The sequence below is a fragment of the Nematolebias whitei genome, chromosome 10 (assembly GCF_014905685.2).
Source record: "Nematolebias whitei isolate Nwh7 chromosome 10, NemWhi1, whole genome shotgun sequence".
Lineage (NCBI taxonomy): Eukaryota > Metazoa > Chordata > Actinopteri > Cyprinodontiformes > Rivulidae > Nematolebias > Nematolebias whitei.
In genome coordinates, this window is record NC_056507.1 from 24,525,690 (window position 1) to 24,546,485 (window position 20,796).

General features: G+C 41.9%; 2 protein-coding genes across 2 annotated transcripts in view; one reads left to right on the forward strand and one right to left on the reverse strand.

Annotated features, from left to right (window-relative positions):
* Positions 1–961: 961 nt before the first annotated feature.
* On the reverse strand, positions 962–15,197 carry LOC119416275 (zinc finger homeobox protein 4). Its single transcript, XM_037683489.1, has 11 exons — positions 15,070–15,197; positions 11,118–12,795; positions 10,492–11,030; positions 10,138–10,351; positions 9,364–9,462; positions 9,112–9,248; positions 8,870–8,980; positions 7,285–7,444; positions 2,467–7,145; positions 1,723–2,391; positions 962–1,630 (listed from the first exon to the last, which is right to left on the reverse strand). The coding sequence occupies exons 2-11, from the start codon at positions 12,757–12,759 to the stop codon at positions 1,514–1,516; spliced, it is 8,367 nt and encodes a 2,788-aa protein (XP_037539417.1). The 5' UTR covers positions 12,760–12,795; positions 15,070–15,197; the 3' UTR covers positions 962–1,513.
* Positions 14,467–20,796, forward strand: part of gtf3c6 (general transcription factor IIIC, polypeptide 6, alpha) — a 9,675-nt gene continuing 3,345 nt past the window's right edge. Inside the window, exons 1-2 of the mRNA XM_037683491.1 lie at positions 14,467–14,677; positions 19,018–19,058. The gene's annotated coding sequence lies outside the window, so the exon portion shown is untranslated. The remainder of the gene's footprint in view (positions 14,678–19,017; positions 19,059–20,796) is intronic.

Here is a 20,796-nt window from a genome sequence, read left to right on the forward strand (position 1 = left end):
TCAACTTAGCTGAGAAGCTCAATATATGTGAAGAAGAGAGCCATGTGTCAAACATCCAATGAAGTCTCGAGTCAACCATACAAAAGCTAAATACTGTACATTTACCCCTCACATTATTAAACACTTTAGTTTATTTTTTTGTAACAATCAATCACTCAAAGGTGAAAAGCTCAGATCTTTCAAATACAGAGTTTTATGTAAAGCTTAGTTCAGTTTTTAACTAGGCCTCGCTTGTTTAAAAAACAGACAACTCTAGTATTTCGATCATGTCTGAAATGGAGCCACATTGATCTGAGCATAAAAAGCTTTACATTACTCACATAACATTGGTAAGCCATTGGTATATTCAAATAGAATGGAAAGGCAGCAAGTCATCTTGCCTGAACATAGGAAAGCTGTCATAATCTTTTCAATATCATGACACTATTGTATTGAAGCAAGACAGTTTATGTCGATCCATAAGATTTATAATAAACTATTACTAAACACACACAATGTAAATTTGAGTTTGGTTAGAGTTTTCATTTACAGTATAGTGGTTGAGTGCTATAAAAATAGTTTACCCCATTCAGGACAAACTGGCCTTTTATGTACTGTGCTATTTGGGCTGTTTTCCACTAAAGAAACATACAAGGAGTACATGTACAACAGAAGACTCATCATTGGCTTTTGAGGGGTGAAGCAGCCTTTTAGCACCAAAACAGTCTATTGGTACTCAGCTTACCTATGCCAGCTGCAAATCTCACCCCTTCACCATACAGACGTCCGCTCTGCAGTTTGTCACTGAAAACAAACACGTTCAAACTAAATCAACAGACATGTAAAATTTTGGTTATGAGCTTTGGAATCTGAGACAGTCTTTACAAAAGCTCTATGCAAATACCCTTATGTATTTCAAGGATATTATTCATTTTATTTTTTTCTTCTTCTTCTTCTTCCATTCTTAACTGCTTTGTTTTTCTTCAAGTTTATTTTATTTTTTTTGGAGTTTTCTATTTACACTAAAATCTCTTTGACAGTTTATTTTCCAGCCTTATACAGACTGGGACTACATGCTACACAGCTAGTTATCTAGCACTGTCTGGTGGAGGGCCCACTTGGAGTCTGTCATGCAGACTGAGAGGTAGACTGCAGGTCTAGCTGGGCAGTGAGGTCACATACTTGGAGAATGCTCTTTGGCCTCTGTGGCATGTTTTTTTTTTTTTATCAAGTTGGTGTTTGGTGTATTAAGATGTTTGAAGGAATAGGGAAAGGAGCTTGTTTTAACAAGAAAGGACAGACCAGAAAAAAGTTAAAGAACATTATGAAAAGAGGAAAGCTGTGCTAATGAGAACTTGGTTTCAGCTCTCCCTTAAGAGTTGGGAGAGTTTCTCTTTGGGCCACTGTGGCTCTGCATCTTTGGGGTGTTCAGGTTATTGGTTTGGCAGCAAGTAGGCAGGGTATGTGTGGCCATAGACAGCAGTTGGAGGAAGAATTTTGGTTGGAGCATATTTGAAGGAAGCAGTCTGCCTTTCTATGCTCTGTCTCTCTCCACTGCGCCTGCTGACAGATCAGCCTGCTCCCTTTCTGCAGAGTCGGAAGTCAGGCTCCGAGCCCTCTTCTCTTTAGCTCTGGCATTCTGGAACCACACCTGTAAGAAGTATTTACATTACATATTAGTATCTACTACCTTTGAAATGACTGTCATTCTTTAAATTTTTTAAAAATGTTTCTGACAATTACCTGTACCACACGGGAAGGCAGTCCCAACTCATGGCCAAGTGTTTCACACTCAAGGCGGTTGGGTGTGCGGTGGTTCCTGTAGAAGTCTTTGAGCTGGAGTACCTGGAAGTGACTCATCTGTGTCCTTTGACGTTGCTGCTGTTGATGGTGGTGGTGCTGCTGAGTTTGTGACTCATTCCAATCTGAGCTTTGATCCCCAGATATTTCAGGACTAGGCGAACTTTGATCAGCCATACTGGAACTCTCCTCATATGGGTAGTCCTCATCTTCTTCCTCGTATTCATAATCCTCTTCTGAATTTTTTAAACTTGTGGATGAGGACAAAGAAGTCACTGGAGACTTCACAGTTAACTCTTTGTTGGTGAGGCCATAGCCAGTGTTAGGGATAGAGCTGGAGGAGATGGATGGACCTGGTCGCTCTATAGCAGATTGTGTCACCATCATGTTCTGCCCATTGGATCCATTAACTACTGATAAGTTGTAGCCTGCTCTTTCAGCCTCTGCCCAGTGGCGTGATCTTATATGGGCATCAAGTGCACTCTTTACCTTGAAGAGAGCTCTGCAGAATGGGCAGCGGAGGTGATTCAAGCCCAAGGTGAAAGTGGTTCCTGGTCCTACTGACCGAAACTGCCCTTTTCTTTCTCTTGCTCGTGTATTCTGAAACCAGACCTATGAGAGAAAAATGTTTGGTTTAACTTAACATAACAAATTAATCAAATGAGTTTAATCTTGACATCACATTACCTGAACCACACGTCTTGTGAGGCCCACATCTCGTGCAATACTTTCAAGGACTCCTCTGGTGGGATTAGAGTCCAAGCTGTAGCGCTGATACAACACTTCGAGTTGTTCTGGGGTGATGGTAGTTCTTTGACGTTTATCTCTTCTATGCTCCTCTTCAACTTCCCTACTGCCCCGTTGACCTTCAAAACTAGTCTCTGATACATGTTTTGTACTCTGTTTCATGGGTGATAGAGAATTGTTAAGGGTGCTATTTGAGTGTTCTGCTAATGTGCTTTTCATTTGCATGCTGGTCAAGTGTGAAATCATGGGATGTGTGGGATTAGGGGGAATCTGAGACATAGCCCCTGAAAGCAATTGGCTGGCCATTATGGTGTGATTCGGATGAAGCATCATGTAAGGCAAGGGTCGATCTGTGAAGCCGGAATGAAAGAGTTGTACCTGGGACTGAGCAGCTAGAAGGTGTCTGGTTTGATGTTCTTGCCATAACTGGAATGTTGGCAAAGATGCTGGGCAGAGACCACACTGGAACTGAGCCTGGACTTTGAGCTGTTGCTGGGTTTCAGTGGAGGGGCAAGCTGTGGCATCTGGCAGGCCATTGTGGTTTGTTTCCAACTCTGGGGGGGAGAGTGAGCTAGGTAATGGATCAGCAACCTTTTCACAAGGTTCATAGTCAGAACCGTGTGTATTCTCCTGGTTTGAATGAGACATAGGTGAGACGGGGAGTGTTGTTTTTTGTGATGAGGAAGCAGCAAGGGTTTTAGGTTTCTCTAGAGGACTTTCAGGTTGCAAACCAGGTTCTGTTTTAATAGGCTGAGCAGTTTCTTTCTGTTGGACGTCTACGTCTAAAATTTTGCTTTGAGCATGAGCAGTAGCCTGATGAGAGGTTAATACAGCTTCCGATTTCCTCACAGTAGCGCTTTGTTCACTTTTGGTCACTAGAAGCTCATTTTCTGAGTAATAAGTGGAAGAATCAAGGGTAGGTGAATCAGGATGAGTGTAATACTCATAAGTCAAATCCATGGAGTTTTCATTCTGAGAGTCCCCTTGTTCTTCATCCTCATAGCTGTTGTCCTGATTATCAACATCAGTCTTGTAAGAGCCATTTCTCTGTTTGGTGACATTGTCAAGTTGGCTCTTCCCGTCTGATCCATCCTCTGCTCCCTTGTCTTGATTTTTACGGGCTCTCTGACGTGCATTTTGGAACCATACAACAATGACTCTATTAGGAAGTGATAACAGAGCAGACAACTTGTCATATTCTTCCTCTCTGGGGTATGGAGTGGCCTCAAACACCCCCTGCAGAGTTTCAAGCTGTTGCTCTGTGAAACGGGTCCGAGAAGATCGTCTGCCCCTGTGGTGCTCTCCTGTTGGCTGTGGTTGTGAAGAGGTGTTGGCTGACAGGCCTGGGGACAGTGAACAAGGGGAAAGTGATAAATACTGTTTTTTTGTTACATCATCTCTGGACTCATCCAGAGCTGTGGTTGGCGGATTATTAAAATTGTATGGGGAATCCTTGTCTCGTTGGCGCTCTTTAAATAGCGTGTTGCGGAACCAGTGTTTAATTACTTTCTGAGGCAGCCCAGACAGAGCAGACATCTTGTTGATCTCTTCATCACTAGGAAGACTACTTATATCAAAGTGTTTTTTTAGAACAGACAGCTGCTCTTCAGAGATTCTTGTCCGAGTTCTTTTACCCTGCTGTTGTTCAGGTGTGGTTGGACTGATTTGGCTTTGCTGTCCTGTTTGCATGGGTTGGGATGATTGACTCAGCAAAGCAGGATTGGGATGAGGTGGATGACTTGACAAAACTGGGCTGGGCTGTGGCTGCTGAGCAAGCAAACCTGGACTAAGTTGTGGCTGTTGTCCAAGAAGTGCTGGGTTAAGCTGAGACTGGTACAGTTTTGCCAGTTCAGGGTTCACACTTGAATCTAGCCACGGTTGAGTCTGAAGAGCCATAGACTGCATCACAACTGGAGAGAGAAGTGGCAACTCCATGGGAAAAGGGATTGGCGGAAGTGGAAGCTTTGGTATGGTTAATGGGGGTAAAGGAAGCTGAGGCAAGGACAGGGGGAGCATAGGTATTTTAGGTAAGGGAAGAGGTATGGGAGTTTTAGTTTGAGAAGTAGCAGTCATCGGTGTGCCTGGAACAAATGCCTCCTGTTGCTGAGATTCTTGTGGTTGAGAAGGGGAAGAAGAAGAATCCGAAGGAGCTATTGTTTGCAGGTCTTTAGTTGTATCACTTACTTTATTCATGGGATCTGAAACTGACAGTATAGGTGAAGATTCTGTATTTTTCACCTGAGGCTGAACTGACTCTGTTGTGGCATCTGGCTCTGTGGATGTGCCTGGGGTTGGAGCTACATTAGAAGCTTGGTTAGAAACGTTTGAGTTCTCCCCAGATTTAGGCTCAGAAATGGGGTACATTTGATCATATTGCAGTCTATATTCCTTGGAAAACTTCTCCAGTGCAGCAGTGGGAAACAGCACTCTATGAATATACTCCTGGTGACTTTTTAAAATCAAAGCATCTGAGAAAAACTTGCCACAGTCACTACACTTTTGTCCTGCCTCACAGCATTTTTTCTTTTTGTTTCCAGATGCCTCATTTTCAGTCTTTTTTTTCTCTTCATTCCTTCCATTGCCTTCTTCTCCTTTACTATTGTTGTTACAATCTTCTAACATTTCTTTCTGTAATTGACAAAATTCTTTTTCTGGGGGAACCTCTGTCTTACAGACACTATAATCAGATGATAATATTTGAGTTGGTACTTGCTGCTGGTGTCTGTGTCTACTTTGTATATGCTGCAGCGCCAACTCGTAGCCATAACTCTGAAGCAGAGCTCTGAGAGGCTCCCCATTTACAGCAGCATAGGGCACTCTAGGAGGAGGACATCGTAATCCAAGAAGATTTGATGAGGAAGAAACTTCTTTTTTTTTATTCTCATCTTTTTCCGTACTAATGTGTGTATTTTCTTTTTTCTCCTCGTGACTAGAAACACAATGCTCTCTTTCCATCTGATGGCTTGAGAATCTACTGCAAACTACAACTTTCTCTTCACTTTGTGAATAATCAGTTGCCTGGCTAACAGTCAAACATGAACTTTGTTTCTGGTTTTCTTTTTCATATGAATAGGTCTCTTTCGTAGATTCTGCCTTCACCGGTTCTTTTGGAATGGGGTTAGAAGATACTAAGTGAACAAGTTCCGGTCCTTTTATAGTTAACTCTGAGTTGAGCTTTACATCACCTGACAAGTAAAATGGCAGAAGAAGTTGCTGTTGAAGAGAGAGCAAGTTGTCTGGTGCCAGTGAAAAGTGCTGTTTAAGAAGATTATCTGGTCCTAAGTGATGATTCTGAATTGCCTGGGATTGGAGCAGTGCTGTTTGCTGTTGCAGTTGAACTTGTGCCTGGGCTAGCTGCTGTTGTTGTATTAACATTAGTTGATTTCTTGATGCTAGAAGCTCTGCTACTCTCTTTTTTGCCTGTTGGGAGTCTATTAGGTCAGAGAAGGATGGCTGAGTCTCAGCTAATAAACCAGAGCCTGCTAATGAAGAGGTTGAACAGCTTACTTCAACTAGTTTCTTGGAAACAGGCAAATTTATAGACATTTCTTCTCTGGTTGTAGCATCCTGTGTGGCAGAAGTGGGGACTGACACAGGCAAAGCTAAAGTTGACGAGGGGTTCTGTTGAGCTGAGTTCTGGGCAGCACGAGCTCTAGTCTGATGAAGAACAGAGCGAAGATGTATGTCCAAGGTAGAACTCTGACTGTAACCCACTCCACATAATCGGCAGCGGTAAGGTCTAGGATCTGGGCCACGTGGTGTCTCTGAAGCTGCAGTACTTCCCCCAGAGTCTTGCATGGCTCTTCTGGCCCGGTGGAGATGGGACACAGAATTGTAATGAACCAGAAGAATTGTTTTTTGAGTAAAGGATTCTGAACATATGGTGCATTTATAAGGCCTAGATGGATCCAGATAACGGTCCATTGTAGGGTTTGAGCTCTTTTTGACAACTGAGCTGGAACTAGGTTCTGATATAATCTCCTCTTGTGGCCCTTTCCCTAGCTCAGGTAAATCTTCCTCAGCTCCACCTACTTCAGAAAAAGCTTCCCTTTCTTTTATTTCAACTTCCTTTTGTTCCTCCGCCTCCTCCATGTCTGACATTTCTTCGTCTATCTCCTCATCATCTCCCTCTCCTGCTTCTTGACCCACTTGAGGTGATAAACTAAAATCTTGCTGAACTGAATGCTTGTTATGCTCCATGTATTGCACAGTTTGAGGTGGCAAGAGTGTATTCTGTCCCTGTGTGTTGTCCTGCTGTGAGTGCGTGTTTTGCATGTGTCTATGCAGGGCCTCTTGGCTGCGACATTGTCTAGAACAAAGAGGACACTCTGTCGCCGCCCTCATGGCATGGTACTGCCAATGCAGCTGGAGCTTCTCCTGAGTGGGGAATGCCAAGCTGCACCTGCTGCAACGAAACCGGTAACCATGACGATCAGAAGGAGGAGGGGGGTCACTGGGTGGGGAGCTGGGTGGAGAGGAGGGGGGTGTCTGAGTTGGGGACTGAGGAGCCACTGTGCCATTGGAAGGGTGAGTGGTGTTGTCTTCTAGGGGTGGGGTGAGAAGTGCTGTGACATCTTTGGGTGCGGCTATGTCTGCCTCAGTGTTCTCCACTGAGATACCTGCAAGATGCACCAGAATAGTAACTGTGAAATTTAAATATTTTTGCCACAAGTCAACAAGACAGTTTTTGGAACTTGCTTATTATGCTTACAGTAAGCAAGTAAATATTGGCTAATTTTATCCAAATTTATTACCAACCTTTATTTTTATGTGAATCAATCGAGACAGTTGAATCTGCCGAATGGGAACAGTTTGCATTGTTATTCTTTGTTTTCTTTTTCTGAATATCATCAGGAAGCAAATCTGTCTGTAGTTGTGACTCTGATAAAGGCTGTGGTTGTTCCATGGAAGGTGTAACCTGAAAGAAAGAAAATACAATCGTTTGTTACTGTTCTTTATTTTGTTTTTACCTGGTGTTCTCTTACAAGTTCAAAATAAAAGAAACATCTGATGTTTCTGGGCTTTCTTTATTCAGCATTATGAATAAAATATATTTAATTCTACAGTGAAAGCAAGCAAAAGACAGAGTGCCTGTGCTTCCTTTATTGGTATTTTAAAAGATTAAAGGGTATTGTTATATTTTGCACCTGCCTGTACAGCAGTACAAGCAGCAAGGCACATCAATCTCTTAATAAGAATACACATGTGAATCTGCCCTTCAGTTCCAACACCCTTCAACATGCCTCAAGGGTTTAATAAAACTTTACTGAGCTGAATAATTAATTTATTTAAAATAAATCTTCATATAAAAAAAACTCCATTCCCGCAGCTTCAAGCAATGAGAGTAAATAGTATATCTATGCAAACAACTAGCCACCCTGAGGAAAGGACAGAGAGTCAAAGATGAGATTTACATGACAAGAGTCTTCTCTACGTAACAGCTTCATAGCAGCAAAAGAGAAGAACAACCACACACACACACTGCAGTGAAAACTGAAGGTCAGACTTAATCTAGAGACCGTAATTGGAAAGCAAGATACATAATGGCCATCATCACCTCAGTCTGAATTAATGAACCTCAATTACTATCAGAGAGAGTGAGGGAGGGGAATGAGTGGAAGGAGGGAGGATGGGGGGGGGCTAAAGGGTGTAGAATATGAAAGAGAGAGAGAGAGCAGGCAGAGGGAGGAAGTATGGGGCAATGAACAAAAAAACTGCTCTGGAGAAAGACAGTGAGCAAAGGGAGGGGTTAAGAAAATGAGGGAGAACTTGGGTTAGACAGAAAAGAAGGGGCATGACAGAAATTGCAAAAAAAAAGGAGTGATAGGAGCAGCTGGGGGAGGGGGCAAAGGGGAGAAAGGGTGAAAAGCAGTCAGTGAAGTGGAGGGAAGAGAGCAAGAGACAAAGGCCACTTAGCATACAGGCCAGGGAGATGGAGGATGGTGATGTGGATAGATGACCGGTCATTGTTAGTTGGAGAGACACAGTAAAAAGCATAGGGGCCCCTTTTTAGCTTGACTGCACTTCTAGTAATAGAGGGCTACTTAAACATGCATTATAGAAAGACTGGCTTTTCTTACACTCACTCACTCAAACCTACTCTTTTTCCTCTCCAAAAGACGTGCATACACATACACACAGAATGCACGGCTGCATCAAAGATGATAGCGAGCAGCTACTTAAACATGCATTAAAAAAGTGCTGCCTTTCTCTCTGGTGCCTTCTTAATGGAATTGTCTCCCTACATTTCACTCTGCCCCCATCCCCCATTGCTTTGCCTTTTCATTTTGTTTTACTTCCTGAAGAACGTTAATACAACAAATACACAGTTGCACACACTTACTGCACTGATGAGCTTGTCCACACAGTCTTGTGCCACACTGTGCACATGTGTGAGATGCTGTCGAAGGTGCGTGCATGGGAGCTTAACCTGGCACAAGGGGCACTGGACACTCTAAGCAAGAAAAGAGTGTTCATCAGTGTTGAATTGGTGAATTGGTTTAAATGCAGTACTGCATTTATTCTATCACATTTTATTTTTACACAATCACAGTTAAATTAATCTACTGTTTCTCGGCTGCTCACCTGCTGGTTCTCAGTTTGCTGGTGTGTTCTCAAACGTTTGGTTGAGTTGGATTTATCCATTTTCCCACATCCAGAGGATGGACGCTTGACTGAGGACAATGACTCCCTCTTTTTTCTTTCCTCTTCCTTTGTTTTGTCTTCAAGTGAAAAAAGTAAACACATATTTAAACCTTTTTTTAATCAGTGTAAAATATAGTATTACTATAACTTGAGTTTAGTATTATGTTGTAAGATTTTTATAAGCTGCAATACCTATCTCCTCAGAAATCTTCTTATCCCCCAAGTTACTTGTGTCTTTGGTGGTGTCCAAAGGATCAGTGTTGGAAGTTTCCATATCCCCACTAAGCTCTCCTAGGACAAGACAAAATAAATAACTATAGTGTAGAGTACAAACGTAGTGGTTCATGCAATATATTCTAACAAACGATCAGGCTAATTCTAGTCTATATTATACAATAGCTATCATCCTTCAAAAACACTAGTGTATTTGAATCACACTTCTTTCCTCTTGCTTGTTTCTATACACTATTGATTACTTATCGATTCCACATTAGATTCTCTCAGAGGTGAAGCGGAGGTAATATAGACTTACAACACACAAGTTAGTCTCAATAAATCTTAATTTGCCAACAATCACATCAAAGGATATATTTAATTCACAAATAAAGTGTTGCACTACTTGTTTTAACTGTTACATACTTCACACACTCCAGACAACATAAATTCAGCATTATCATCATTATCTTGCACAATCTTTAGAGTTACGACTAGCCTCAACCTCCCACAGTCTTTGTCCAGGGAATTTGTATTAGTTCATTGATTAGCAGGTGCTAGTTAGCTGTTGTCAGGAGTGATTGGGGATATAACAAGGATGTGTATCGACTAATCACTTTGCTTGATCAATAGCCAAGCAACCCCCATTGCTCATTTTCTCCCTCTTTTCATCTTAATCTTCCATCTACTCTCTGTAGTCAGCAGTCACATGGAACATGAAATCAAATACGCCCACACAGTTTATATTCCCACCTTTTATGCCGCACAAGCTTTTTCTGATGGTGAAAATGGCAGCTAGCTCCTCTCCACCCATTGGTTGCAGCTGCAGTAGCCCTTCCCTCTGCTGATGGGCTGAAGTTTGGCTGTGTTTGAGTACTTGCAGTTTAGTAGAGGAGGAGTGGTTGCATAGAAGACAATGAAACAGCCACGAACCCCCATCAACCTCACCATCATACTGCTGCAGGAACTGAAAGTGAGACAAATAGAAATGACAGCAGGAAGTTTAATGGCTGGATGTTAATCTCTAAATTTAGCATGCATACATTTTGTTTAATATACCGCTTGAGGGTTTGGAAGACAAGGATTTTGAAAATAACTGTTTCTTACTCCGTAAACCCGGGTGCTCGCCTCATGCTGTGAAGTTAGGGAATGCCCTTGTAGCTTCTCTAAGCTGCTGGTCACAAAGTCACACAGGTTGCATCGCAGGTGGATGTGGTTCCCCTTAGCAATGAGGGCGGCTCCTTCCTGACCCCTGTCACCACCCTCCTGGATGTGAGCAGCATGCTGGTAGCGGGTGCGGTGTCTATCAGTCTGGCAGTGCAAGGAGAAGTTAGCCCTCAATGGGGTGGTGTAGCCACACAGTCTGCAGTGACAACCACCTGCAACAAGGGAGCACCACTCAGACTGTGGCAAGGAGCGGGGAGCATTCAAATGCTGCTCTACAGACTCTAAGCTGTCGGAGGAGAAACATGAGCAGACAAGGCATTGGAATACACCCTGGGAGAGGGGTCCCGTAGGGGACAGAGCTGGGGCTGGAGGAGGAGATGGAGAGGGGGAGGGTGATGGAGTTAGAGTTGACCCCAGGGTCACTGGTTGTTCTGGGACCTGTTGACTGGTCATTCGTAGGTTCAGGGAAAGCTCTGCACCTAAAAAGGAATGAAACCAGCAAACAAATTGAACGCATTTTTAGCATCACTTCTTATATTATGTAAAGATATGTATACAATACTCACCTGTGTTTTGTAGGTGTTTAAGATGTGGGGCGAGACTCCTGCACTGAGACAGATAGTAACCCTGCTGGAGCCGTAGCATATTATGTGTGTGTTTCTCGCTGGTAGTGTGTATGCGCAGGTTGCGAGCAATGCTGGTCTCATAGTCACACACATCGCATCTCCACCGTTTACCGTGAGAATGGGAGTGTCCAGATGGTGAAAGCTTAGTGGGCTGGGGAGTAGGTGTTGAAATAGAAAGTGGGATCTTGTTGTAAGGCTGCTCATCTGCTGTGTGACCATTAGAGGAGCTACTGTTGTTGGTACCAAGAGAGGTGTGCATGTTACCATTTGCATGTCCCCCACTTTGAACATTGTTAAGGTGTTTGTCGGACTGCATATGTATGCTGAGGTTTCCTTTTGATGATGTAGCGTAGTCACACACCTCGCAGCGGTAGGGCTTGTAGCCACAGGCGTAGGTTTCACCTCGGGCCAATCGAGGATGGGGTTTCCCCGAACTGCAGTATGCACAGACACCTCGTGTTGCACCACCACACACACATTTTGCTCCAGATGCACTGCATGCACACTGACCTCCTGTCTCTGGATGTTTCTCCTTCATGTGGACCTGTAGTGTGTGCTGAGACTTGTAATGCCAGTTGCACTTGGGGCATTTAAGAGTCTTGCAGGAGTTGCGTGAGTGCATTATGGTCATGTGACTAGTCAGTGAGTTAGGAGAGAGATCTTGGTTGAGGTTTTTAGAGACAGCTTCTTTCTGTTCTCCTTCTTTGTCTTTCTCATCATCCACTGTGTCTATCTGGCTGTCATTTGGTTCTGGAGCTTTGGCACCTTTTCCATTAGGAATGGAAGAATGAGGAACCCCTGTCAGCACGTCATCCTCAGCAGGTGTACTGGCAGGCTCCGTACCTGCCAGTGGAAAAGCCATAGAAGACTGCTGGGATCTAAAGCTCTGAGGAAACCCAGAAATCCAGCCCTGATCGCCCTTAATGTCTTTTACCTCTGTTTCGCTCAGCAGGGCAGAAGAGGAGGACGGACAACTGAAGTGCTTTGGAGAGATGGGAGAAAAAGGGAACAACTTTGGAGAGGAGGAAGAAGGGTGGGAGGGCTTTGGAGAGGCGGCTGTTTTGCTGTCGAGTGTGCCACTGGCCTTTGCAGTGCTGGAAGAAGAGCTGTAATGGCTCTGTTGAGGTAATAAAGAACATTTGGATTTGGTTTGACTTTGGTTTGAGATGGCCTTCTCCTCTTCCTTCTCCTCCTCTTCACTTCTGCTGTCAAGAGGTGCTGGGAGGGCTCCTGTAAATGAAGCTTCTTCCACACCTACATGCATTCTCCCTTCTTTCCTTTGCCCCGACAGACATCCCTCAACAAAGTCCTCTTTCGTCCCTGCATTCTCCTGTGTATGTCGGTCTCCTCCTTTTTGCTCACCTTCCTCTCCAGCCTGGGACCCTTCTGCACCCACCTCCCCCTGCCGAGACAGGGTCAGGGGCTCTTTGGCAGGGGCCACAACTGAGGTACAAGAGGATGGCCCCTGTTCTGGAATGACCGCCAGGGTCAGGAGAGGAAGAGATAAAGCCTGGGGACTGAGGTCAGCATCTCTCTCCTCTCCTCCCCCTCCATCCCCTCCTCCTCCCTCACCGGTGTCCATACCAGAGGCTACGGCTGCCACACATTACCAGCCCACCTGTGTATTTCAGATACAGAGAACGAGAAGACAGACAGAAGACAGGAGAAAAGAAAAGGAGAAAAAGAGAAAGAAAGCACATGCATGAGTCATGTAAATAATATTACATAACAGTAAAAGCATTGATTATAGCCTTTGGATAGCATCTGTTCAATACAGTCTTCACAGTTTGCAATCCAGTGGCTGGTTACCCAGGGGTTGGGGTTAACCCTTAATGGGAAAATCAATATCATGAGAGCTAAACTGGGTAGAGGAATGCGGGTAAAGGCTACGCAGGAGGTCTGCAATATTCCTCAGGGGATCGGATTAAATAAAGAACTGAATGCTTCAGAGCTAAAGGGCTTCTGCTAAATTGCCACACTTGGATAAAAGAAGATAGGCAAACGCTTTTTAATCCAATATATCATTCTCTAAATCATGAACATTGCACTAGTCAAGAGGAATTATAAGGCAACAGGATCAGCAATTGCACTTAGCAAACTCTTTACACAATTCCTGCAAACACAAGCTTTGAAACAAAACCATAAAAGCCTATGCAAAAAAAAACGTGTTAATCTTCTAAAATATGTCTGGTAATTTAAATGTGTGATCATTTTAAAAGGCTATTCATGTTTGTGGTGTTGCAGTGCATTTTAGTAAAAATGTTTAATACTGTGTTGATCTTGTAAAATGATTTTTCCAACTAACAACTCATGCACATGAGGACTATTAAGCATTATAGCAAATAATTTTTGGAATGTCTCATAAGCAAACATGCATAACACTAATAAGAGTTTAAAGAAACATGCATACTGTACAACAACGCTGAGTCTGCCTTTTTATAGTCATAACATTTTATCATTGAATGACCAATTATTTTTATTCAAAGATTTTGAAACTAATTAAAACAATATTTCATATGATCACAGACCTAAAATAAATTAGCTCGGGTTCCTGACTGGCAGGTGGATGCCATTTGACTATACAGCTCAGTATATGTGTGTATCACAATCTCATTGCTGACCTTTTTTAATCAAGGCGAGACCTTAATCTACCCTTTTACCTTCTGCTTCAACCAACCCCCCTTCTTTCTCCTCCTTAAACACCTCCATCCCTCTCTTCTGTGGCCACCCCCACCCCGTTTCTCTGCAGCTTGGAGATATATGGCTCATATTGACACTCTGATAGTGCTTTAATGTACTGTGTTTATGTCACAGGCCACAGACCCTTGCTCACTGCAGCTGTCCACTGTCCTGCCAGAGAGTGCCGAGGGGCTGAGCCGAGCTGCCAGCAGCTGAGAACGGCCTCTAATCTGATAAAGATTTTCATTTACACTGCAATCAATAACCTGGGTCTATCGGCAATGTAACTATTTATACAAGCATTCCTGGCTCTCTATCGATCACAAGTGCGGGAAACCATCATTTAACGATGTGTGTGCATGTATGTGTTAATGAGAGCTCATCCTTTTGTGCAACTGATTCTGATTATGTCAATTAGTCAAACTCAGAACACCTAAAATCCTGCATGCATTGACCAATCACAGGCTTTCCCCAGCTGGTATTATTAATAACGTGTTTGTTATTGCAACCCAACGTTTTTTTTTTTTTTATCAAATACATTCAGAATAGAATAAAAGATTCCTAGATTGTGTGAGCTGGTGTGTTTGTGTGTCTGTGTGTGTCTGTGTGTGTGTGTGTGTGTGTGTGTGTGTAGCATAGAAAGAGGAGGCAGGGGTGTGAGGGGGGATGAGAAGCAGACTGCTAAGAGTTGTGTGGCTTTACTTTAGGAAAACACCTTTTGTTTATTATCTTGGACACGAAGCAGGAAAAGGACAACCTTTTTTCAAAGCAGCTGCTTTGCGCGAGGACCCAGTGGATCGTACAGAACCTCCAGTCTTAAGGTAACAGAAAGATTCAGCATTTTTTCCAGGACTATGGCAACGAGGTTATGCTTGAATAAAATTAAAAAAAAGCCTAACCAGGCAGCGGTATGAAGAGTTCACCCCCCAGTCCCTGTGTGTTAGTCAAGGCTCTGAGAGAGCGTCAGCCCAGTTCTGCTTTTGTTTACATGATCCAGCCCCACCGGAACACTTTCCGACTCAGCTGAACCCGAGCGTCCGCGTTCAGTGGGTGACTCACCGTAAAACAAGAAAAAGCTTCATTCCGTTAAGGACTAACAAACTGCGTTGATCTAACACCCCCCACCCTTCCCTCCTCACCCCCTCTCCTCCCCACCGCCGGCTCGCTTCCTTGCAGCAGCTCCGCTAACATCGTAAACAAACGGCACACTTACATTTCCGCAGCGACTCTGGCACAAAGCTCCGCGCGCCGAAACCTCCGCTAGTCCACAAAACAGTCGCGTGGAGTCTCCACTCATTCCTTATGAATGATTCCTTCTTTTTTTACGGAGCCAAGAAGAGGAAGAGGAGAAGAAGAAGAAGGGGAAAAAAACGAGAGAGCGAGGAGGAGGAAGAGAGGGAGCAGCGGGATCCAAGTTGTTACCAAACAACTGTGTAATTAAAGCTACATATAGGCTGTAGTAAACAGAAGGTGGGGGTGGGTGGGTAGGGGGGGACGGAGGGGTCTGCGCGAGCTCCAGAGGTAGAATGAGTTCTGATCACTGTGGGAGGAAAAACACTTGGCTCTTTATTCCTGCTAATTAGTTTCCTTCAAAAAATGGCTGAGATTGCGCCTAGTGCGCATGTGCGTAATTGCGCAGTCGCCGCTAATTAGCCGGTTTGGATCAATAGGATTAGGAGAGAGAGAGCGAGAGGTGGAGGGAGGGAGAGAGGGAGGGAGCTGAGACGCAGAGGAAAACGGAAAATGGAATATTAATATTAATAATAAAAAGTAGCTTTTATTGTTGCTTTTATTGTTAAAATATTGAGAAAGGTTTTTTAGATTAAAAAAACTAGGGAAGTCCTGAAAATTGCATGAAAATTTCAGATTTTTATTTTTATTTTTATGAAATACATATCAAAACACTGCAAATTAGGTCAAAATAAACAAATCACAAAAAAATAGTAATTTTTCGATTTTAAAAACGACAACGTGTCAGACATCTTTAACAAAATGCGACGTTTTGACTGCGATTCAGGAGGACTCCAAACACTCACAGGCTCTGAAGGACCGGGTTTAGACTGTCGGATTATTTAAAATGACCTTTGCTTTGGCGTTCAAATGAAGCCACGATCATTATGCTTATTTCTTTATTTTATTTGAGTGTTTTCCATCATCATTAAAAAAGTTGATGCCAAACGAAATATATATATATATATATATATATATATATTTTTTTTTTTTTAATCAGGCTCTATATAAATATGTATATCTAAAAACAAATTATGAGCATTTAATTTTAGACTCTAAATAAGGGACTCCGTCCTTATTCTGTCTGGACTGAGATGATTAAAAGGTGAATATTCTCTGGGTGGTTTAGCTGTTTGTCTTTGTGACTACAGAAAAACAAATATGTGTGAAAAGCTAAAATAACGTGTCTGTTCGCATGTCTGCCACCACAGAGGACCTTTAGTTTTTCCCTTTTGGCTCTGACCGTCCATCTTCACAACTCTGCCCTTTTGTTATGATAATACTATTGTGAATTTCAATCTGTCCATCGTCCATATATTTACAAGGAGAAAGCTGCTTTTTCCCCTTTTCTTTCCTTTTTTTGTAAAAGCAAATATAGTATATGATTTTTACTCTAATTGAATTGTCAAAATTGTCACTTTTTAAATTTATGAATACTGTTATGTATGTAAAAGATGGAATATGATGTGAATATCCATTAATATTAAAGAATTTCCTAAAGAAGAATCAGATTAAAGCCTTGATCTGCGGTGTGCTTCCAACAGCTCATTTCTGCGTGAAACAACCGCAATACAACACCATGTTCTTTAAATCTCATAAATATTAATGCATTTTATTATGTATAGTTTTTTTTTAACTCCATCATGACATGATTGCTTTTATTTTTCTTGCTTTGGATGTTTTCCCTGCGTGCGGACGTGCGTCAAGACTCGGAAAAGATTCCTCCATCTCCTCATTAATGTTGCGCCAAATGATTTGTCTTTCGTTCTTGAAACATCCAATAAATATTTTACGATTCGACAACGTTTGAAGTGATGATGTGGCAGAGGCCTCTGTCGAAGACTGCAGGTTATCAGGACCATAAATCACTGGCTGCTCTGTGCGTCTTTACGCATGCGGGGATTTTCTCTTGTTTTGGCTGCGGAGACAGTCGGAGACAATTTGTCATTTTAGGGACAAAAGACAGTGAATGGGGACGTAGTTTGAACGTTATAGTCCAGTTAGTGTCTGTGTGATTTGTATGAGTGTGAGTTTTTTTCATTCAACCTTTATTTATACAGGTTAATCCCATTGAGCCTTGGAGACTCATTTCAAAGGTTTGGATTAAATAAACAGGAAATCTGCGTTAAATTTAACACGAAAGCTGGAGTTTTGTTTGTTTTTGTTGCTCATTTGACACTTACTAATTATGATAATTTAAGTTTCTTTAAATAAATAAAAATGTCCAAGCACAGTCCAGAGACATAATTAATTCAGGTGGTCCCTCCTCACGTTAAAGAGTGGACCAAAAAAACAACAACAACTTTTCAAGTAAAAAACTTTATCTGCACGATATTTTTTTGTCATATCAATAGTTGATGCTTTCTTAAATAGAAAAAAATGTAAGCAAAATATGATACTGGATGCCAACAACCACTTTATTTATTTGTTTGTTTGTTTGTGTGTACCTACAAAAACAGCTGAAGCAACAAGCCGAAGTGGTCAAGCAGAAGTTTCATAAAAGACTGTCTTTAAGCTGCTCCATCACCCTGCTTGATCGCCTTAACCTAACCTGGACAGTTTTTCACTGAGCCTTCATCTTTACTGCAATGTCTCACTTACAGTTCCACATAAACGCCTTCTCCAAGATTCTCTGCTTGTCTGATTCCACCATATTTAGATTACAGCCAACCTAATCTAGTAGGTCAATCGTGTGGCTCAAGCTCTCATGTGGCTCAGTGGAGATTCAGACAAGCGCTTTGTTTACACTGAGGTGCACCGGCATTTCAAATCACTGGAATAAACTCTTTGAAACTGCATAGTCCAGGAAAACATTTTTTACTTTTGATTTCATACATTGCAATGAGTATCTTTAAGTGCCTTTTAACATATAAATTCACTCAAAATTGCATTTACTGAATCCGTATTATAATATTATATCAAATACTGGTTATGACCCAATATTGCATAGAAGAAAAAGGCAAGTGGGTGCATTTGTTCACATAAATTGCATGCGTTTGTCAACAAAGAATAGAATAAAATGTGTTTTTGCCCTTTAAAATTTCAGCACACATCTGCGCAGTGATCTTTGAGACTGTTGCAGTGGATTAATTTCCAGTGATAAATATTGTATTGTAATATTTTACCAATATTAAAGCTCATGTGTTTACACGCATTCTGCCTCTCTCTCGCTCTCTCCCAAGCCTTTCATGCCCTCAGGTGGATGCCAGGAATTTGTTGTTTTCACTGTATAATATATAGTTAGCCCTTCCACCAATTTACCCTGTCAGTGCTAATGGGGCAATTAACCATTGTGATACCCCCCAGGCAGAGGGAAAGCCAAAACCTTCCCAACTCCAAACTTGTCTTTATGACATTTATATGACAAAATGTGGGGGAAGCTGGGGACCCATCTGACACCTCGGAGAGTCCTTAATGTCACTCCCTCCCATGCACCCACCCCCTAACTGCCCGAGGTTATGGCACCGAGCGGAGACTGTAATACATCATGTACAGTAAGAGGTGCAGGCTGCATCCAGGATGGAGAAAACTTTGTGCTGCATCCACAGTGCTTCAGTGAAGCAACCCCAGCTCACTCATCACGTCCGGTCTGCGTGGTTATAAATACCAACTTGTGTACACACAAACACTGTTAACATCATCCAACTTGACCTCTGGCTTCATTTAGGAGTCTGTAAGTCCTTTTGTCTGTGCTCACATTCCACCTGTCCTTTCTGCATCCCCAAGGAGGCAATAACCTCACTAGCAAGAGCTTCCCCTTGAGCCGTTGTCATAGTAACTTGTGGGCTGGTCGACATGACAACCCCACCATGGTCCAGAGATAGATGATAGGGCAGAAATGGGGAGGGAGCAGTCGCATGGGGGATTTGCACCCCCTTTAATTTGGTTTGCCTGATTCTGATTTAAAATCTCTCCCTTTCTCTCTCTGAAGGTGAAGCACGTCCGCCATCAGCCTGCTTTACATTCATACAGGTATTTATAGGCCGCAAACACTCGGTTCTGAGCATCAAACACAGACCTGCTCAGCTTCAAGGCATCCGAACAGATATTGTTGAGAAAGAAATGTTAATTCTCATGTTTTAGTTTTTTAATGCAGTGTAAAAATGGAAAAGCTTAAATTTTCAATTTGATTTTTTTTTTTTGCTCATGTACATTAATGCGTGCAAAAAAACGTCATTTTCCATATAGATGAATATACGTCATGCAAGAAAGGTGTGGAAATAAAATGTGGAAATAATGATGAAAATGCAGGTATTTTAAAAGAGGCAGCAGAAAGACTTTGTTTCCTAAATCTCTGTGTGAGAAGTCCGCTAACGTGTTGACTTTATCATCATGTGTTAAACACGTCAAGCGTTTCTGCTGTTCATTCCATCATTTTGTTAAACCTGCCGTTTGTGGACAATCTGTTGCTTTTTAAAAACATGTACGTTGCACTCTAAGAAGTGTGCCAGAAATAATTACAGATTTGATATCCTGTTTTTCTAGATATTTTATGTTATTTTTGAGCAAGTTTTTTTATTTTCTGCAAAATGATCCATCAGACGAATTGTTATGGGAAACCCTGTAAGACTTTCTTATTGAAAAACCCAACAGCTGATTTTAGGCAGGTCAGAAACATGGAAAAGCTGAACAAGAGGTTAATAAGTAGTATTATTGCATATATAATATTCATAAATTAATAATAATAAAAAATAATTATTCTTTAGCTATACAAAATAAATTAGTTTTAATCAAAATTGTGATAGTTTTACTGGATGACAAATATATATTTTTAAACTATGTGTATAACAATATGTTTCTTGTACAGATATTGGCATGCCTCAAAGCTTTGTTGTTCTCATGAAACAAGCTCAAAAGCTCTTTATTTATCTCAAGTGTTTGTATTTTTTCCTAACAATTATCTTCCTTTGAGCTGTGATTCTGCTTATGAACAGGCCTCCTCCTGTTAGTGTGACTGTTTCCCCTTATTGTTTTATTGTTGTCATGATTTATTTGTTTGTTTTTAAATATGTTTGATGTGCCGGCTTCATTTTATTTTGGCAGCCTCTGCCTCTGACAGATGAATTTTCCCTTGGGGGATCAATAAAGAATATCACCTTTTTTCATTTTGTCTCATTTCATATCATCTCATCACTGTGGCTGTGGCCTGCTTCAGGAGGACAATAACATTATTAATGTTAGATGTAGATGAGAGTGCCTACAGGTAGCCAATCTCTAGATTAAGGAAGGGAGGCAGGCAGGCAGGCAGGCAGGCAGATAGATAGATAGACAGACAGACAGACAGACAGACAGTCAGTCAGTCAGTCAGTCAGTCAGTCTGGTGTAAACTGAGATATTGTGAATTTACTTTGTTTTCCTTGTGTTCCTCGCATTAGAGAATGTTCCTTGTGCTCTTCAAGTGTGAGACTTGCCTTAGTTCTTCAGTCTGAGTTTGCATTAGACCAGGGGTGCCCCCACTTTTTCAGAATGCGAGCTACTTTCAAAATGACCAAGTCAAAGTGATCTACCTACTATAAAAATACAAAACCTATACTTATTTATAGACATATTAAGTATACTTTATTTGTTTTATGTTCTTGTTTTACGTTCTTACATTCTTCTTAGTATTTTACTGTGTTTTATATGGCACCTTGACTTATTGTTTTATAACACTACTTTTATTTTAGATAGATAGATAGATAGATAGATAGATAGATAGATAGATAGATAG